Source organism: Mauremys mutica, chromosome 1 (assembly GCF_020497125.1).
Source record: "Mauremys mutica isolate MM-2020 ecotype Southern chromosome 1, ASM2049712v1, whole genome shotgun sequence".
In the NCBI taxonomy this organism is placed as follows: domain Eukaryota; kingdom Metazoa; phylum Chordata; order Testudines; family Geoemydidae; genus Mauremys; species Mauremys mutica.
Window position 1 is genome coordinate 322,146,923 of NC_059072.1, and position 18,767 is coordinate 322,165,689.

Genomic DNA, 18,767 nt, shown 5'->3' on the forward strand with positions numbered 1-18,767 from the left:
ATAGTTTCCTTGCTTCTGTGATGAGAACGTGGAATCAGTACTCTATTAGTACTGTATTTCTGAATGACAAAGAGCTTAGTGGAATTAGTTTTTCTATAATTTTGGGACTGTGAAAAACAGCATTTTCATTCCATTCTAACAGTCCAACAGCCATTTTGGCAAATGAAGCAAATTGTGTAAAACATGCTGTATGTTAGCATTCAGAGAATACAAGAAAAACGAGGAGTCCTTGTGGCCCTTAACGACTAACAAATTTATTTGGGCATAAAGCTTCAGATGCATGAAGTAAAAAATACAGGAGCAGGTATAAATACATGAAAGGATGGGGGTTGCTTTACTAAGTGTTAGGTCAGTCTAACAAAATAAATCAATTAACAGCAAGATATCAAGGGAGGAAAAATAACTTTTGAAGTGGTAAGAGAGTGGTCCATTACAGACAGTTGACAAGAAGGTGTGAGTAATGGTAGGGAGAAATTAGTATTGGGGAAATTAAGTTTAGGTTTTGTAATGACTCAACCTGTCTTTATGCAGGCCTAATTTGATGGTATCTAGTTTGCAAAATAAGTCCAGTTCTGCAGCTTCACGTTGGAGTCTGTTTTTGATGTTTTTTTGTTGAAGAATTGCCACTTTAAGGTCTGTTATTGAGTGAGAAGAGAGATGGAAGTGTTCCCCTACTGGTTTTTGAATGTTATGATTCCTGATGTCAGATTGATTATTAATTTCTGAATGAGAACGTGTGTGTTTTAATTATGTGGAAATTATATTCTGAAGATGCAAAACAGTTTATACTTGGAATTTAAATCACATTTTAAACAAACAAATAAAAGTGACTCAATTGTTTAGTTATGCACATAGTTCTTGTACTCTATCCTATCAAATCCTGAACCTAGGAGCCCAGCCTGAGTGGCCATTCACGCCTCCCATAATGCAGTTGTGTTCTTTCATTGCTTGGTGCTGTGCAGGAACCGAACAACCCTTCCCCACAAAGAATGGGGCGCCAGTTCCCCTAAAGGGTGTGCATCCTTTCCCTACAAACCCTTCCTGCTCCTTAGGTAGCAGCTGATTCCACTCCCATGGCCCCCTCCTCAGAGTCAGAGGCAGGATATCCCTAGAGAATAGAATTTGGTTATACATTGTCTTTAATATTCAAACTTTATTGTTTAATTACTATTAATATAGAATGATTAGGACATGGAAGCATTTAATATTTGTTCACATAGTCTTGAACTTTAGAACCCTTCTCCCCCTGCAAATCCCTAAGAGGGGAATGTTGGCCAGGTTACCAGATAAGTTCCTTTCTTGCTTTGAAAATTATCTTATAATCTTTAATCTCCACCTTCATAATTTATCTACAGGATGGTGCCTGTAACATTAAGCAACATCTTGTAGTGAAGCATAGCATCACCATTTTAATACAAGCTTTGGTATATGACTTGTTCCCACAGTCTGTCCCAGTACAAAAGCACTCATAATTGAGTTATATTGTCAATATGCTGTCTAGTTTCTTATATTCAGAATTTGAGGGCATCTGGGCTAGGACTTTTAACACATTTAACATCTAAATTACACTTATCAAGAAACTACACTACAAGAACAGTTCGTAACTTTTGTAGGATAGCTCTTGCTACTTGATATGGTGGAGGTGCAGGAGGCATCCCACAAACTCTGATATCCTTCAGAGCATTGGACTCAGTAAAATTGCACTATCTATTAATGACATGATCATGGAACCAGCAAAGATGGTGTGGCACACACCTGCCACGTGTGCTCCCGCCCTTAAAAGGACAGAGAAGACATGTTTTGTCCCAGCCAAGGGGACAGAATTTTTATTTAGTCATCCAGCACCAAATCCACTGATTGCCCAGGCAGCATCAGAGAGAAACAGGCAACACCAGGTATGGTCTTTTCCATTTGATAAGGAAGCTAAGGGACTGTACTGTTGGCAGAAAGGTCTTTTCAGCTACCAGTCTGCAATTCACAATAGCAAACTGTCAAGTGCTTTTGCCCAAGTACAACCTTGTGAACTACAACATATTCACAGAGTTTTCAGATAAGATTCCACGTGAGCTTAGAGGACAGTCTGAGGCACTCATCTAGGAGGGAAACCTGACTCTGAAGTCATCACTTCAAACTGCCATCAATGCGGCTGGCATGGCTGCTTGGTCAGTAGCCACTGCTGTGGTGTGAAAAGAGTGGTGGGCTTCACTCATCTGGGTTCCCGAAGGAGAGCTAAGTCGTGATAGAGGATCTGTCCTTCAGATATGCATCCGACGAAGTGGGTATTCACTCACGAAAGCTCATGCTCCAATACTTCTGCTAGTCTATAAGGTGCCACAAGACTCTTTGCTGCTTGTCCTTCAGAGGAAACTTAGCTTTTTAGTGAAATGATGAACAAGTCCCTACATTCGTTAAAGGTATCCAGGGCAATTCTCCTCTTCCTCAGGATTTATGCACCAGACAAAGATCAACTCCTGAGCCTTTCTTACATCATAGCCATTATGAGCCCCCAAAGAAGTGCACACAACTACAGAGGCTTAGACAAACAACTCTTTTTGCCTCCTCCTTCCAACTGGAACCTAAGGAGCTGCAAATCATCTCTATAGCTAAATTTGTCTAACCTTTTCTGATTTGGGAGTCATTTAGCCCACTTCTTTGACAACTGGTGGAGCATTACATCCAACAGATGGATTCTTGATATTATCCAAACAGGATATACAATAGAATTCCTCTCCCTTTCCTGTCCTCATCCTCCGTCCCGATTTCTCTTCAGGGATCACTCTCACAAGGAGGTGTTCTCTCAGGAGATAAATTCCCTTCTTCAACTGGGAGCCACAGAATCTGGTTCACCCCTTTACCAAGGAAGAGGATTCTATTACAAATACTTCACGATTCAAAGAAAAAAACCGTAAACCTACAGCAACTCAGTGTCTATATCCCAGCAACACGATTTAGAATGGTAATGTTGGCAGCAGTAATTCTATTATTAAGCAAAGGAGACTAGTTCACAATTCACAACATGAAGGATACCTGTTTTCATGTACCTCATTTGCACACAGGAAAGTTCTCAGGTTTACCATAGGTTCCTATCGTTAACAGTACAAGCTACTTCCCTTCAGTCTGGCTACAGCCCGAAGGGTGTTTACAGAAATGTTGTCAGTGGCAGCCCACCTTTGCCTCAAGGGAATCTCAATATTTCTGCCCGTTGACGGTTACTGACTGGGAGATCTCACTCCATTCTGCAACAAGAGCCCTTATTCTAGCTGCATCAGTCCCTGGGCATCTCTGTAGACAAAGAGAAATCGTTGTTAGTCCTCACATAGACAGAAGAATTCATTGGAGCAACACTGAACTCCATCAGAGCCAGAGCTTTCCTGCTAGAGGACAGATTTTTGACAATGACAGCAATGGTCATGCAGCTTCAGGCCAGTCCACAGACGTGGGTTCAAACTTGTCTTACTCTTAGGCCAATGGTAGCCTGTACGTATGTAACGCAGTTTGCAAAGCTCCGACTTTGTGCCTTAGCTCGAAACAGTGTACATTCCAAGCAGAGACTGCATTGAAAAAGAGCCATCACTCCGAGAATACAGGACTCAGTAAACTGATGGGCAAACAGCCACCATGTTTGCACAGGAATTCCTTTCACTTCACCACCACCAGAAAAAGTATTAATTCCGGATGCCTCCTCCCTAGGCTAGGACAGCCCTCTGAACGAACAAGTGGCAGAAGACACTTGGCCACCTCAAGAGTTCAGAATGCATATAAATCTGCTATAACTGCAAGCAGTCTGCAGGGCTTGCAAATGCTTCCTCCCATGCACAGCAGTGAGACATGCATAAGTACAATTGAACAAGTCAACAGTAATCTATATCAACAGATCAAGTGATGCAAAATCCACTCCATTTGCACAATAGCTGTCAACCTATGGAATTGGTGCATCAGTCACTCTGCCAGCAGTGCACTTCCTGGAGCAATGCAACAAGCTTGTGGACAGGGATGGGCAAACTTTTTGGCTTGAGGGCCACATTGGGGTTGCAAAACTGTATGGAGGGCCGGTTAGGGAAGGCTGTGCCTCCCCAAACAGCCTGGCCCCCACCCCTTGTTTGCCCCCTCCCAATTCCCGCCCCCCTCAGAACCCTCAGCCCATCCAACCCCCCCCATCCTTGTCCCCTAACTGCCCCCTATTGGGCTCCCCTGCCCCAACCACTCCCCACCCCCTATCCAACCCCCCTGCTCCCAGTCCCCTGACTGCCCCGACCCCTATCCACACCCCCGCCCTCTGACAGACCCCCCGGGACTCCCATGCTTATCCAACCCTTCTGTTCCCCATCCCCATAAAACTTGTGTGCACTATAAAAATTACTCACTGCTGACAAGATTTCAGCAGTAGATGCAGCTGAACTATTGTTGAATGCTGTTTAGCCAAGAGCCGTTGGATCAACTGGATCCTATCCATCTCACATACCCTAACATCTAATAGAGATAATGCAGGCCAAACTAGATCATAGAATCATAGAACCACAGGGTTAGGAGGGACCGCCAGGGTCATGTAGTCTAACCCTCTGCCAAGATGCAGGATTTGTTGTATCTAAACCAGTGATACTCAGACTCAGACTCAAGAGCCACAAGTGTCTCTTTAATGTGACTCCTGCGGCCCTTTGCAGCACCTGATATTAAAACACTGTGCAGTTTAAGTATTAACCAATCAGGAGGCTTTTACTATGTTATTAACCAATTGTAGAATACCTGGTTAGTCATTTTGTTGTGAGAGTAATATGTATCTAAAAATAGTAAATGAAACAATGAATTCACACTACTATGGCTCTTTTGGGTAATGATCACTGATTTGGCTCCTGAACCACTGAGGTCTGAGTATCGCTGGTCTAAACCATCCCAGACAGATGGATATCCAACCAAACCTCTTTTTGAAAACCTCCAGTGAAGCAGCTTCCATGACTTCTTTGGCAGTTCCTTCCGTTGGCCTATTGTTCTTACAGTTAGGAAGTTTTTCCTGAGATTTAATCTAAATCTGCTATGCTGTAATCTGATCCCTTTGCTCACATGGCTTGCATTCCATCCCTTTGAACACCTGTGTCGCTCACCTCTGGATCCTTTCCAGTTTCTCTACATCCTTTCTATACATTGGTGACCAAAATTGGACACGGTACTTCAGCTGAGGCCTAACCAGCCCCAAGTAGCGCGGTACTATCAGCTCCTGTAATTTGCATCCTATGCCTCTGTTAATACAACCCAAAATTACATTTGCTTTTTTTGCAACAGAATCGCATTGTTGACTGGTGTTGCGGTTGTGATCCACCAAAACTTCTAGATCCTTCTCAGCAGAGTTGCTGTCAAGCCAGTTATCCCCCATTCTGTATTTGTGCGTTTGGTTTTTCTTCCCTAAGTGTAGCACCTTACATTTGTCTTTGATGAATTTCATTTTGTTGTCTATGGCCTGGTTCTCCAGTTTATCAAGGTCCCTTTGACTTTTAGCTCTATCCTCCAAAGCGTTTGCAGCCTCCCCTATCTTTGTGTCATCAGCAGATTTGATCAGTGTGCTCTCTATTCCTACTTTCAGGTCATTAATAAAATGTCAAATAATGCCGGACCCAAAACAGATCCCTGTGGAACCCCACTTGAGATCTCCTTCCAATCTGACATAATTCCATTAATAGTTAATCTTTGTTTGCGGTTGGTTAAATAAATGTGGAGGCTCCAGCATGGCAGTGGGGAGCACAGGCCACTGGCTGCATGGAGGTGGGAAATGACCCTGCAGCCCACCCACCCCTGCCCTGGGACACAAACTTGGCAGTGAGACTGCATCTGACTCTGATACAGTGCAAGGGCTGGGCCTGCCTCAGAAACACTCCGGGACCCTGCCCTTCCATGCCAGTGCACCAGGTGTCAGCAGGCAAGCTCAGCCTGGCAGGATCCAAGTGTGGTGGGGGATCCAGATGTGGGGTAAAGAGGGGTCTGTGTAGGGAAATCTGGGTGCAGGTGGCTCAGTGAGGATTACGAGGGGGGATCTGGAGGCACAGGGCCTCTTCTGGGAGTTCCAGGTGCAGGGGCAATGGGACTCTGCAGGGGGTCCAGATGAAGGAGGTAGGATCTGGGTGTGGGAGGATGGGACTTGGCATGCGGGGTCTGGGATGGGGGGGCTCAGCGGGGGAGTCCAGGTGCCGGGGGAGTGAGGCTTGGTGGGTTGGCGGTCCTGGTGCAGCTGGTTGGGGCTCAGTGGGGTGAGGGCCAGATGCAGGGGGCTCTTTGGGATGGTCCAGTGCATGGGGACTGGGGCTCATCAGGATGAGGGTTTAAGTATAGGAGCTCAACGGGTGGGAGTCTGGGTGCAGGGGGAGGTGAGGCTTAGTGGGGTGGGGGTTTCGGTGTGGGGGAGGTTGGCTTAGCAGGAGGCATGGGGGGGATCCAGATGCACGGGGGTTGGGTGGATGGGGAGCAGCTCCCCCCACAGTGACCCATTCCCCTGCAGCTGAGGAATGATGGGGCCTACGGGATGGGGGGATGCAGAGCTTTCTGCAGCTGGGCTAGGTTTCTGGGCATGGGTCAGCCCCGGCCCCGGCCACTCCTTGAAGAGGGAGAGAGGACTAGCAGCCAAGCCCAGCATAGGATAGGAACCACCATAGCCCTGCCCCTCCCCCCACAGTGATTTAACTCTCTGCCAGTTGCTCCAGGTGCTGAAACGATGCACCTATGATGCTTTAGAGAGGCGTGTGACTGCTCTTGTGACTTTCCTTTGTTTCCCTGATAGTCATTGTTCTGTGGGGAAGCAAAAAAAATCTCCATGTGCTCAATGAAGGAATGAATTCTGCATGTGCACAGTGGTGCAGAATTCCCGTAGAGGCACTGCTGACTGCTAGTGATCACCCATTCATCCTCCAGGTATTCAGAAATTGAATGTTTTGTACATTGCTCTAGTAGCTTCCCAGGTGTTGAGTTCAGGCTGACAGGTCTGTAGTTCCCCGGCTCCTCCTTTTTTCCCTCTTTTAAAGATGGACACTACATTATCCCTTCTCCAGTCTTCAAGGACCTCTTCTGTCGTCCATGAGTTTGCAAATATTATTGCCATAGACGCCAACATTTCTTCAGCTAATTTCTTCAGCCCTCTGGGTGAATAGCATCAGGCCCCGTTGACTTGAATTCATTCAACTTAGTCGGAAGATCTCTGACATGTTCTTTACTTATTCTGATCTGCATCCCTTCCCCGTTATTGTCTGTAATAACTTAGCTAGTTCTCCAGTCACTTGTTATTTTTGTGTGTGAAGACTGAAGCGAAGTAGGCATTGAGCAGCTCTGTCTTCCTATCATCTTCCGTTACCAGCTCACCTTCTTCATTGAGCAGCAGACCCATAACATCCCTGATGTTTCTTTTTTATCTGACGTATTTGTAGACCCCCCTTCTTGTTGTCTTTAATATTTCTTGTCAGCTGTAACTCGTTCTTCGCCTTGGCTTTCCTGATTTTGTCCCTACATGCTCGTGCTATTCCCACGTTCACTTCCTTGGTGACATGTCCCTCCTTCCATTTCCCGTATGTGTCCCTTTTGGTTTTCAGATAGCTAAAAAGCTTCTTGTGAAGCCACATTGGCTTCCTGTGACTCTTATCTTCCTTCTGCATTGGAATAGCTTGATCTTGAGCCTCTAGTATTACATCTTTCAGGAACTGCCTGCCCCTTTCAACTCCTTTTCTTCCTAATTGGTCTTTCTGTGGGATCTTGCCAACTATTTCTGAGTTGGTTGAAATCTGCCTTTCTGAAGTTCAGTGTACTGGTTTGTTATTCTCATGTCTTCCTTTCTTAGGATCTTGAATTCTTATCAGATCATGATCACTTCCTCCCAAGTTTCCGAACAGCTTTGCATTTGCAACTAATTCACCCCTTTTGGTCAACACCAGATCCAAAATTGATGACCCCCTAGTTGTTTCCTCAACTTTCTTAATCAGAAAGTTATCCCCTACACGTGCGAAGAACTTGCAGGACATATTATGTTTTGCTGTATTAGTCTTCCAACAGATATCAGGGAAGCTAAAATCACCATTAATGCTAGCCCATGTGTGTTAGCTAATCTTGTTACCTGGTTGAAGAATGCCTCATCCACTTCCTCTTCTTGATTTGGTTCTCTATAATAGACCCTCCACACACCATAACATCACTGTTATTGTTTTCCCTTTTTATCTTTACCCAGATACACTCAGTAGGTCTGCTGCTCACTTCCTCTTGGATCTCAGGGCACGTTTATACATCCTTGACATACACTGCAACACCTCCTCCTTTTTTCCCCCATACCTATTCTTCCAGAACGAGCTATGTCTCTCAATACTGGCGCTCCAATCATGGGAGTTGTCCCACCAAGTCTCCGCAATGCCAATTAAGTCATAATTTTCTTCAAAGATCATGACTTCCAGTTCATCCTGCTTGCTTCCCATACTCCTTGCATTGGTTTGCAGGCATTGAAGATATTTGGCAGACTGTCCTGTTGCTTTTCTTCTTGCCTCTTTAATGCAGTTTTGGTTTCTAGTCCCTTCTCCAGAATTTAGCCCCTTCCCCTCACTAACACCTCTGCAGCCCATTGTTTAAGATTATAGAATCATATAAATGTGGGGCTAGTGAAAGGACCACAAGAAGTCATCTATTCCAGCCCCCTGCTGTGAGGCAGAACCCAGTAAACCCCTAGACTAACTCTGACAGGTGTTTGTCTAACCTATTCTTACGGGATTCTACAACCTCCCTTGGAAGCCTAGCCCAGTACTTAACTATTCTTGTAGTTAGTTTTTCCTAGTATCTAATTTAAATCTCCCTTGCTGCAGATTAAGTTGATTACTACTTGTTCTGCATTCAGTGGACATGTAGAACAATTGATCACCATCTTCTTTGTAACATCCTTTAACATATTTGAAGACTGTTATAAGGTGTCTCTTCCCCCCCCCCAGTCTTTTTTCTCAAGGCTAAACATGCCCAGGTTGTTGGTTTTTTAAAAAAACTATCCTCGTAGGTTGGTTTTCTAAACCTTGTATCATTTTTGGTTGCTCTCCTCTGGACTGTCTCCAATTTGTCCATGTCTTTCCTAAAGCGTGGCACCCAGAACTGGACACAGTGCTGCAGCTGAGGCCTCACCAGTGCCAAGTAGAGTGGGATGGCTACCTCCTGTCTGACATATGATACTCCTGATAGTACACCCCAGGGTATTAGCCTTTTTCACAATTGCATCATGTTGTTGGCTCATATTCAATTTGCGATCCACTGTAACCTGCAATCTCTTTCTGCAACACTACTGCCTAGCCAGTTATTCCCCATTTTAAATTTATGCATTTGTTTTTTCCTTCCTAAGGCCTGGTCTACACTAGGACTTTAATTCGAATTTAGCAGCGTTAATTCGAACTAACCGCTCAACCGTCCACACCAGGAAGCCATTTAATTCGAACTAGAGGGCTCTTTAGTTCGAATTTGGTACTCCACCCCGACAGGTGGAGTAACGCTAAATTCAACATGGCTAGCTCGAATTAGGCTAGGTGTGGATGCAAATCGAACTTAGTAGCTCCGGGAGCTATCCCACAGTGCACCACTCTGTTGACGCTCTGGACAGCAGTCCGAGCTTCGATGCTCTGAGCAGCCACACAGGAAACGACCCGGGAAAATTTGAATTCCTTTTCCTTTCTGGACAGTTAGAATCTCATTTCGTGGTTGGACATCGGGGCGAGCTCAGCAGCACCGGCAGCAATGCAGAGCTCTCCAGCAGAGGAGTTCATGTAATCTCTGAATAGAAAGAGGGACCCGGCATAGACTGACCGGGAACTCTTGGATCTGATCAGTGTGTGGGGCGAGGAGTCTGTGCTTTCGGAGCTGCGCTCCAACAAACGGAATGCAAAGACCTACGAGAAGGTCTCCAAAGCCATGATCCAGACAGAGGATACAGCCGTCATGCAACGCATCGCCGCGTGAAAACCAAGGACCCCAGACAAGGCTACCAAAAAATCAAAGCGGCAAACAGACGCTACGGAGCCTGCCACCACTGCCCCACCAGTGACCATGGACTCTGATGATGGGACAGTGTCGACGGACAGTTCCTCGACGATGTTCACGGACGGGGAAGATGAGGAAGTGTTTGTGGAGGACGAGGCAGGCGAGAGCGCTTACAACGCTGGTTTCCCCGACAGCCAGGATCTATTCATCACCCTCACGGAGATCCCCTACCAACCCTCCCCGGCCATGAACCCGGAGCCTGAATCAGGGGAAGGAGCAGTCGGTAAGTGCTTTAACCATGTAAACTTTTATTCTTAATATAACAGGAATCTGAAGTGTGTGAGAAGGAGGTCTCTCTATATATGGTGATAGAACAGAAATCCTCCTGGGAGATCTCCACGAAGCTCTCCTTCCGTTAATCGATAAGCATCAGCAGGAGGTTCCTGGGGAGAGCTGCCTTATTGGGTGCTCCGTGATAGCACTCTTTTCCGCGCGAGGCTTTCAGGCGGTATTCAGGGAGCATTGCCTCCCCGAGCACGGCTGCATCGGTCCGTGGTTCGTGATAGATTTCACGCAGCATGCGCTCTCTATCTCCTTCAGTGCCCGTCCTCACGGTGATCTCGCTAGGAGACTCATGCATCTAAGTAGTGGAATTACTGTTATGGTGCGCCTGGTCCAAAGTATTTTTAATAAATCTACGGACAGACGGCATAGCACAGACTCAGCATGCAGCTGCGTGACGAGCGTAACGGAAAGCCAAAGAATATAATGGACGCTCATGGAGGGAGGGGGGAATGAGGACGCAAGGTATCCCACAGTTCCTGCTGTCTCCGAAAAGTATTTGCATTCTTGGATGAGCTCCAAATGCTTCTAGGGTCAAACACAGTGTCTGCGGTGGGTCAGGGCATAGTTCGGCAATTTGCGCACACACCCCACCCACCACCAGAAGTGAAAACAATCCTCTGTTGACTCTTTTACATGTCACCCTATCTTTACTGAATGCTGCAGATAGACGCGATGGTGCAGCACTCAACACCAGCATCCTTGCTCCCCCCACGCTATGGATGGCTGATGGTACAAAAAGACTGGTATCCGTCCTCATCATCAGCCTATTGGCACATGGGGCAGTGCAAAAGGACTGGTAACCATGCATACTAGCATCTGTGAGGTTGATCAAGGGCGCCTGGCCCTAATTTTTCATGGTAGATGGTGCAGTATGGCTGGTAACCGTCCTCATCATTGCAACAGGGGGCTGAGCTCCATCAGCCCCCACCCTTCCTGTGTAAAGAAAAGATTGAATTGCCCCTGGACTAGCAGAGGGATGATGGGCTCCTTCATCCACAGTAATTAATGTCCTGCCTGGACTATCATTGCAGCTGGAGGCTTCCTTCCACTCATTTCTCACAAACAAGTCACTGTGTCTTATTCCTGCATTCTTTATTACTTCATCACACAAGTGGTGGGACAATGGTATGGTAGCCCAGGAAGGCTGTGGGAAGGCCGGAATGAACAGGTGGTGTTGTTGCAGGAGCACCCCCTGTGAATAGCATACAGCTCCAAATTTATGCAGGATTGGACACAGAGCAGCTGTGCTCTCTGGTTCTATGATACAGTGGTTCTCTAGTACACTTGCCCATAATCTAGGCAGGACTGATTCTATTTTTAGATACCAAAAAGGAGGGATTGACTCAGGGAGTCATTCCCAATTTTTGCTTTTGCGCCCCTGGCTGCTCGGCCAGGGGCACTTATGACAGCACCAAATGGTGCAGTGCAAAAGGACAGGTAACCATGCCCATCTTATTACCAATTTATGGTATGGTAGATGGTACAATATGGCTGGTAACCATCTCAGCTGTCATGCAAAAGCAAAAGCATGCTGCTGTGTAGCGCTGCTGGCCCGCCTCTGTCAGCGGCATCTAGTACACATACGGTGACATACACAAAAGGCAAAACAGTGTCCATGGTTGCCACGCTATGGCGTATGCCAGGGCAATTCTGGGAAAACGGGCTTGAAATGATTGTCTGCCGTTGCTTTCCCGGAGGAAGTAATGACTGGCGACATTTACCCAGAATCCACCGCGAAAATGATTTGTGCCCCAGCAGGCACAGGGGTCTCAACCCAGAATTCACAGAGACAGCCTAGACTCAGTTAATTGTTCGCAAAAATGTTTCTTTGCAAGGAATTCACTCCCTGTTTCCCATCTCACAGCTTTGACTGTCTCCAGACCTGCCACAGCATCCCCCTCGCAGAGGCTGGCAAAGATTAGGTGGCGAAAGAAAAAGACAAGGGACAAGATGTTCGAGGAACGTATGGGCTGCTACCTAGCAGAGGCGGACCAGCAGAGCCAGTGGAGGGAGACCGTCTCTCTGTGCCAGCGCTCACACAGCGAACGGGAGGAGAGGTGGCATGAGGAAGACAAGCAAGCGACTGAAACGCTGCTTGGACTAGTGAGGGAGCAAACGGACACGCTCAGGCGCCTTGTGGATGTTCTGCAGGACCGCAGGAGGACAGAGACACCCTGCAGTGTATCTGCAACCGCCCTCCCCCGCCACAAAGTCCCATACCCCCCTCACCGAAAATAATCAGGAGGAGGGGCGGCCGGGGACGTGAATACTGTCACTGCACCACAGCACAGTGCTCAAGTACCCAAAAGCTCTCATACCCTACATTTGCCGAAGTCCTTCACTTCCAGACTCACAGTAGTCCCAATCCCAGTCCCATCCCCTAACTGTCTACTTAATTAATAAAAATGCTTTGCTGTTAATTACTGTTTCCGTTATGTTTTTTCAAAGAAGACTGTGTTTGAATGGGGGGCGTGGGGAAGGGGGTGGTTAATTGCATAGGACAGTCACCTTTCCCAGGTTACAGACACGGGGGCAGGATCAGCAGCGGGTCACACACACGGTGCAGTCAGTAGGCACCATGGTCGGTATGGGAGGTGGTTTCCAGGATCTGTGTGTGCTGGGGAGATGTGACTTTGCAGCGGGGGAGGGCGGTTACAGATCTTATACAGCGGTCCTTGTCCTGGACCGCTGAGTCACGCAGCTGAGGAATCTGTATCCGTCCTCCTCCACCACAAGGTCACATATCCGCCCGCACACAGAATTCCATAAAGAGGGATGGCAGGCTCCGTTGAAAGAAGCATTCCGGCACTGCGGACCGCTCTAGGAGCAGCAGCCTGTCATTCCTTGAGTTTAGAGGCGGTCTTTACATCACCGCACATCCTACCCAGCACAGTCTGCCTCCCAGTTTCAACCCTTTAACGTAAAGTCATGAATAAAGAAATCTTTCTAAAGTAACAATGGGACATGTATTTTATTTTTACACGTGTGTTGGAAGTGGGGGAAACGGGGTGAACGGGGTATGTAACCGAAGAGGAGAGTCAACAGTAACTGGGTAAAGAAACAGGGGCAGGTTCAGCTTCTCTGTAAAGAAACTGAACAGTCACAGGTCACGCTGCTCGCTGCTCGCTGGTATTTGAAGAGTTCCTTGTCGCTGTCCCAGGCGCCTGTATAGGGCTTCATGAGCAAGTGCATTAGCGGGCAGGCTGGGTCCCCGAGGATGACTATAGGCATCTGCACATCCACAACAGTTATTTCGTGGTCCGGGAAGAAACTACCTTCCTGCAGGCGTCTGAGCAGCCCACAGTTCCTGAAAACACACGCATCATGAATCTTGCCCGGCCACCCGACGTTGATGTTTGCAAAACGTCCCCTATGGTCCCCCAGTGCTTGCAGCACCATTGAAAAGTAGCCCAATTTCTCATCAGCTGACTGTGGAAGAGGTGGACGATAAAGTGCGAGGAGGAGAAAACGGCGATGATCGCAGCGGGCTCCATGCTTGCAGTGCTGTGGCGTCCGCGCTGTCACTGACCAGAAAAGTGCACGAACAGATTGCCCGCAGGCGCTTTCAAGGAGGGAGGGAGGTTGTGATTGACGGTTCAATGACGACACTTACCCAAAACCACCCTCGACACATTTCTCCCCCCAGCAGGCATTGGGGGCTCTACCCAGCATTCCAATGGGCAGCGGGGACTGCGGGAACTGTGGGATAGCTTCCCACAGTGCACCGCTTCCAAAGTCGACGCTGGCCCCGTGAATGTGGACTCAGAAATTCGAATTAGTGTATTTAGTATGGATACACAAATTCGACTTCATAAGGTCGAATCCACAAATTCGAACTAAGTTGATTCAAAATAGTCTTGTAGTGTAGACAAGGCCTAAGTGTTGTATTCTGCAGTTGTCTTTTATTGAATTTCATCTTGTTAATTTCAGACCAGTTCTCCAATTTATCAGTTTATGGTCTTAGTGGCATCTGTGCAGGGTGAAAACAGTGGGGCTGAATATGTATAAATGGGGGCGTAATTTGGTCTGACCTGAAAATAACTCACCTTAATTGTCAGAGCCCAGGTGAGTGTGGCAGATGTGGGGGACATTAATGGTTAGTTTGACTTATGAATGGAAAGAAACTGGTATAGAAATTAAATTAATAAGGAACTATACAATGCCAGTATTGCAAAGTTAATTTTCGGGGTAGAAACTTTGAGCTTGTTACCTAACCACTTTTCACTTTATGCATAAAAAATGAATAAAAACCCAGATAATTGAAAAGATGCTTTTAACGAAAGAAAGCAATATCAGGTTCTAAGGGAGAGCAATCAGTTTTCATTAACCTCTCTTTTTAGATCACAGCAAAATAAAACAATTTTAATTTGGGAAAAGAGATGGGTTTTTGGTGACTAGTGTTTCCTCCTATTATGTACTTTATTCAACATTTAGAGGAATTCTTTCATTGTATTCATATATAATATGCATCAGAGCTAGCATGCACAAATTGTTGTAATTACCCATGATAGGAGAGTACATGTTTTGGTTTATATAACTTTGGATAGCAAGCCTTTTGATTATTTTCTGGGCTGCTGAATAATCTGGCAATACACCTGATTTGTTCCAACATGTTAAAAATTTAGTATTTCAGAAAGGTCACTTCTATTAGTGACCTAAAGCTTCCCTTAGGTAACAGGATTAATTATGCTTCATACCTTTGTCCACAATGCAGTTTGGTTCATAGCGTGAGAAGTTTTCTTCATATTTAGTAGGTCATATCAAAGAGAAACACTTTGTTTCCTATTTGATGTTTTTGCTAATGAAGGCATTGAGACTTTAATGTATAATAGATGGATCCTTTTTCTACTAAGTAGCGTAGCTACTTGAGCAGACACTGATGCAGCTCTGATTAGAACTTGTTAATTTTCTGAAGAGTGATCCAGCCATATGTCTACTTTTTGGATTTGGTATAACCTCTACGGAGTCAGTTGCTACTTTTGCCAAGTTGGAAACCGCAGTTGTTTACAAAAAAATTCAAATCCCTGGATTAGCTTTTAAATGGGCTTTCTTAAAATATACTATACAATCAAACATAAGAATGTGAGTCTGGTGAGAGGAAAATTAAATAAGCTTGCAATGAACTTTATAGAAGTTTGTATAAATAATTAATAGCTAAAAGCAATTTAGAAAGAACTGGTGCCATATTGAGTTAAACATTCAGTTCAAACCTATAACAATGGTTAGAACTTTCCATAGCTTGTGAAGTCACTCTAGGAGGTTTGTTTGGCTTTTTTTTTCCGTTAACGTGTTTCAGATCACCTTTATGACAGGGAAAATACTGATAGCAAAGTATCATGAAATATTTATATTCCAGCACTAATATGACACTATTCACTGAACAACTGTGTCTGTGGCTGCAGAATGTTTACAGAAATTGTAAGACAGTGAAGCACTTTTAAGGAATTTCTTTTTACAAGTGCTACCTCCATGAAACTCAAACAAATGTTTAGCAATATTTATGTGTAATGGAGCTGCTTTTTAAAGAACTATGAAGAAGAAATTTGTATATGTCCCTTACTGGTAATACTTTTAATTAACTTTTATAAATCATTTGTGGGGAAGAAGGGGAGGAAGAGATTAAATTCTATTATTTAGTCAGTGTGTAAAGTGAAGTTCTCTCACATGCCAAACTCCCATTATTTTTAGAACAGAAGGACTGGTCCTACATATACTTAGTAGCTCAATTATATCTATTATTTATATTTCAGTAGGGGATAGATATAGTATCTAAGATATCCCAGCTGATAACAAGGCCCTATTCTTCGAGGTGCCATATAAACATATAGTAAGAGACACTGCTTTCCCTGAAAAAGCTTTGCTTTAAATAGAAAAGACTGAGTATCAGAGAAAGGAAGGGGGACTAATCGTCAGTGAAACTTGTCTTCACTGCAACAGTTAGCTAGAGTTAACATGCTCAAATGAGAGCAAGCACACTTCAAAACAACACTCAAGTTAAGCGTGGGATTGGGTATACCCTGCATACCATTGGTGGCAATGTAGAGGTGTGTATCTACATGTGTCAGTGAGGGGCTCTGGCAGGGGGAAGCGGCAGGAAAAGACTTGCAGCAGGGCACTGCCAGAATCTTTCCCTGCTGCTGGTACACTGCTAAAAATAGGGGAGGCACTCAGTGGGCGGCTAGAGAGTAATGTAGGATATATATTGTAAGGTTCTGGTGTGTCTTTATTCTATTTGCCTAAGCAGTGCCTCAGTGTCTACACTGCTGTTTATACCTGTGCTGGCACAGCATTCAGTGTACGTACTCCACATGCTGCTGTAAAGAGTGTGCAGTGTAGCTGTACCCTGGATTAGCTGCTGTTGTAACAGCAGTTGTTGCATCCCCCACTGCATTACTAGCATCAGTATTGCTCAAGCTTCAACTCACCCACTTACCCACCCCCGACAGGCTAGTTACATGGAGTTTAAAGCACCACTTAACTCGAGCTAGAGAATTTTGTGTGTGGATGGGAGTTGTTAGGGGTAACCCTCAAGTTATAACTCAAGCTAACTGCTATGAAGATACATTTTTTGGATATGTCCACACCTTGAGCTACGGGTGTGAGTCCCAGCTCCAGGAGACATAATCTCTGCCAATTTTGATCAAGCTAGTATGCTAAAATTAGAGTCTAGTCATAGCGATGAAAGTAGCAGAAGGGGCTGCACTCAGTTTTCAGAGCACTGGCTTGATCAGAAATTACACCTCCAGCTCAATGTAATAGACATACTCTGTGGTTTGCCCAAGGTCACACTGTAAGCTGTGGCAGAGTCAGGAATTGAATCCTGATCTAAATTCCAGTCTGGTGTGCTCAGATATTCAGGCACAAGAACAGAATGGTACTAAAATAACATTAGTTTACAATATTAAATGTCTCATTTTGTAGGTACAGAGATTTTACCTGATTAAGCTGATATATTGGTAAAGATGTGTTTATATCATCATATAGATTTTTACTAGTAATTTTAACTTCTTACAATAATTTAGTTAAAAAAGGGAAACTTCTATTCATCACAAATATTACTTGTATATGTTACCTTAAAGCATTGGCTCATTATTTGATTTAAGCCCAGTGTGTTACTAACAGAAGGTACTGAAAGATGGACTAAGACCTGCTCTTGTGCCCATCTGAAGTCCTGCTGACCTGAGTGGGGCTCTTGTTGGGAAAGGATCTGCCGATATTGACCTGATTGTAGGCCTGAGACATTAGTATTACCCATTCATGGCGGGTAGCATGCTGTCTTCATGTGTATTGCATGTGTGTATGTATTCAAAGCTATATATCAGGATAGAAGGGATGAATTTGGAAATTCTCAGGTTTGTGTATTATGTAATAATTTACTTTAGAAAGCTATCATTTTATGGTAAAATGTGTAATACTACAAATATAGGGAGACAAGGTGGGTGAGGTAGTTTCTTTTGTTGGATCAACTTCTGTTGGTGAGCGGGACAAGCTTTCAAGTCAGGCAGAGCTCTTCTTCAGGCCTGGGAACGGAACTTGAAAGCTTCTCTCTCTCACCAACAGAAATTGATCCAATAAATGATATTATCTCACTCACCTTGTGTGTCTCATAGCCTGGGACCAAAATGGCTACAACTACACTGCATAATACTACCAGTATAGCCTGTCTTAATTTATTTCTTGTCCAATTTAAATATCCTAAATTGTCATTTGACTTTTGTCCTATCTGCCTGCCTTCCAGTCAGGATCTTAATATGAACATCTAATAAAGTTTGTGAAGCAATGCTGAACCATAAATGTAACCTTTTGAAGTATATATTCTTCTATATCTCTCAAATGGCAATTTTCATCACATCGTCTTGGAAGTGGATATATAGTGGTATTATAGCTTTTGTACATTTGAGTTGTGATGACCAAGTCATTCAGTAGGTTAAATTAAAAATGTTTATATTTTTGTTAATAATTCAAATAATTCAACAGCCATATGGTACATATCTAGAAACACTTAAGTGGTTAATTGCACGTTAAATTCCTTTCCTCTTCCCCAATATAAACAACTGCAAAAATATTTACATTCCCTGTCTTGCTAGATTTATTTATGACTTTATAAGAAAAACACAGAAGTGTTATAAATTGAAACTTTAATCTCTTGTTTGACTCACTTTCTAAAATGTCAGTGGTGTCTTAGTTGGTTTATCTTACACGCTATCCTACTCCTAACCTCAGAAAGGCACTTTACTGTAAAGTTTTGAACTATTGTGATATTAGCCAAGCTAGTGGGAAATAAGAAGTCGTTTCTTATAATTAAGTTCAAGTTATTCCACCCAAAATCAGAAGCTGCAACTAGAGAAAAAAGGTGTTTTTGTTTTTTTAAATTCTTTAAGGATCTTTTTTTACCTTTTTTTAACTCCAGTGTATGCTGATGTAATCCTGTTGAAATTGGAAGAGTTTACACC

At 44.6% G+C, this 18,767-nt stretch overlaps 1 protein-coding gene across 2 annotated transcripts in view; it reads left to right on the forward strand.

Annotated features, from left to right (window-relative positions):
- LOC123370686 (mitochondrial intermediate peptidase) overlaps window positions 1-18,767 on the forward strand; it is a 117,327-nt gene that overhangs the window by 81,118 nt on the left and 17,442 nt on the right. Inside the window, exon 17 of one of the 2 annotated variants that reach the window (XM_045017408.1) lies at window positions 12,179-12,236. The exons of the other annotated variant lie outside the window; for it this stretch is intronic. Within the exon in view, the coding sequence (XP_044873343.1) occupies window positions 12,179-12,184 (6 nt within the window). The 3' untranslated portion in view covers window positions 12,185-12,236. Of the gene's footprint in view, window positions 1-12,178; window positions 12,237-18,767 lie in introns of those variants that run through there. 2 annotated transcript variants of the gene reach the window in all.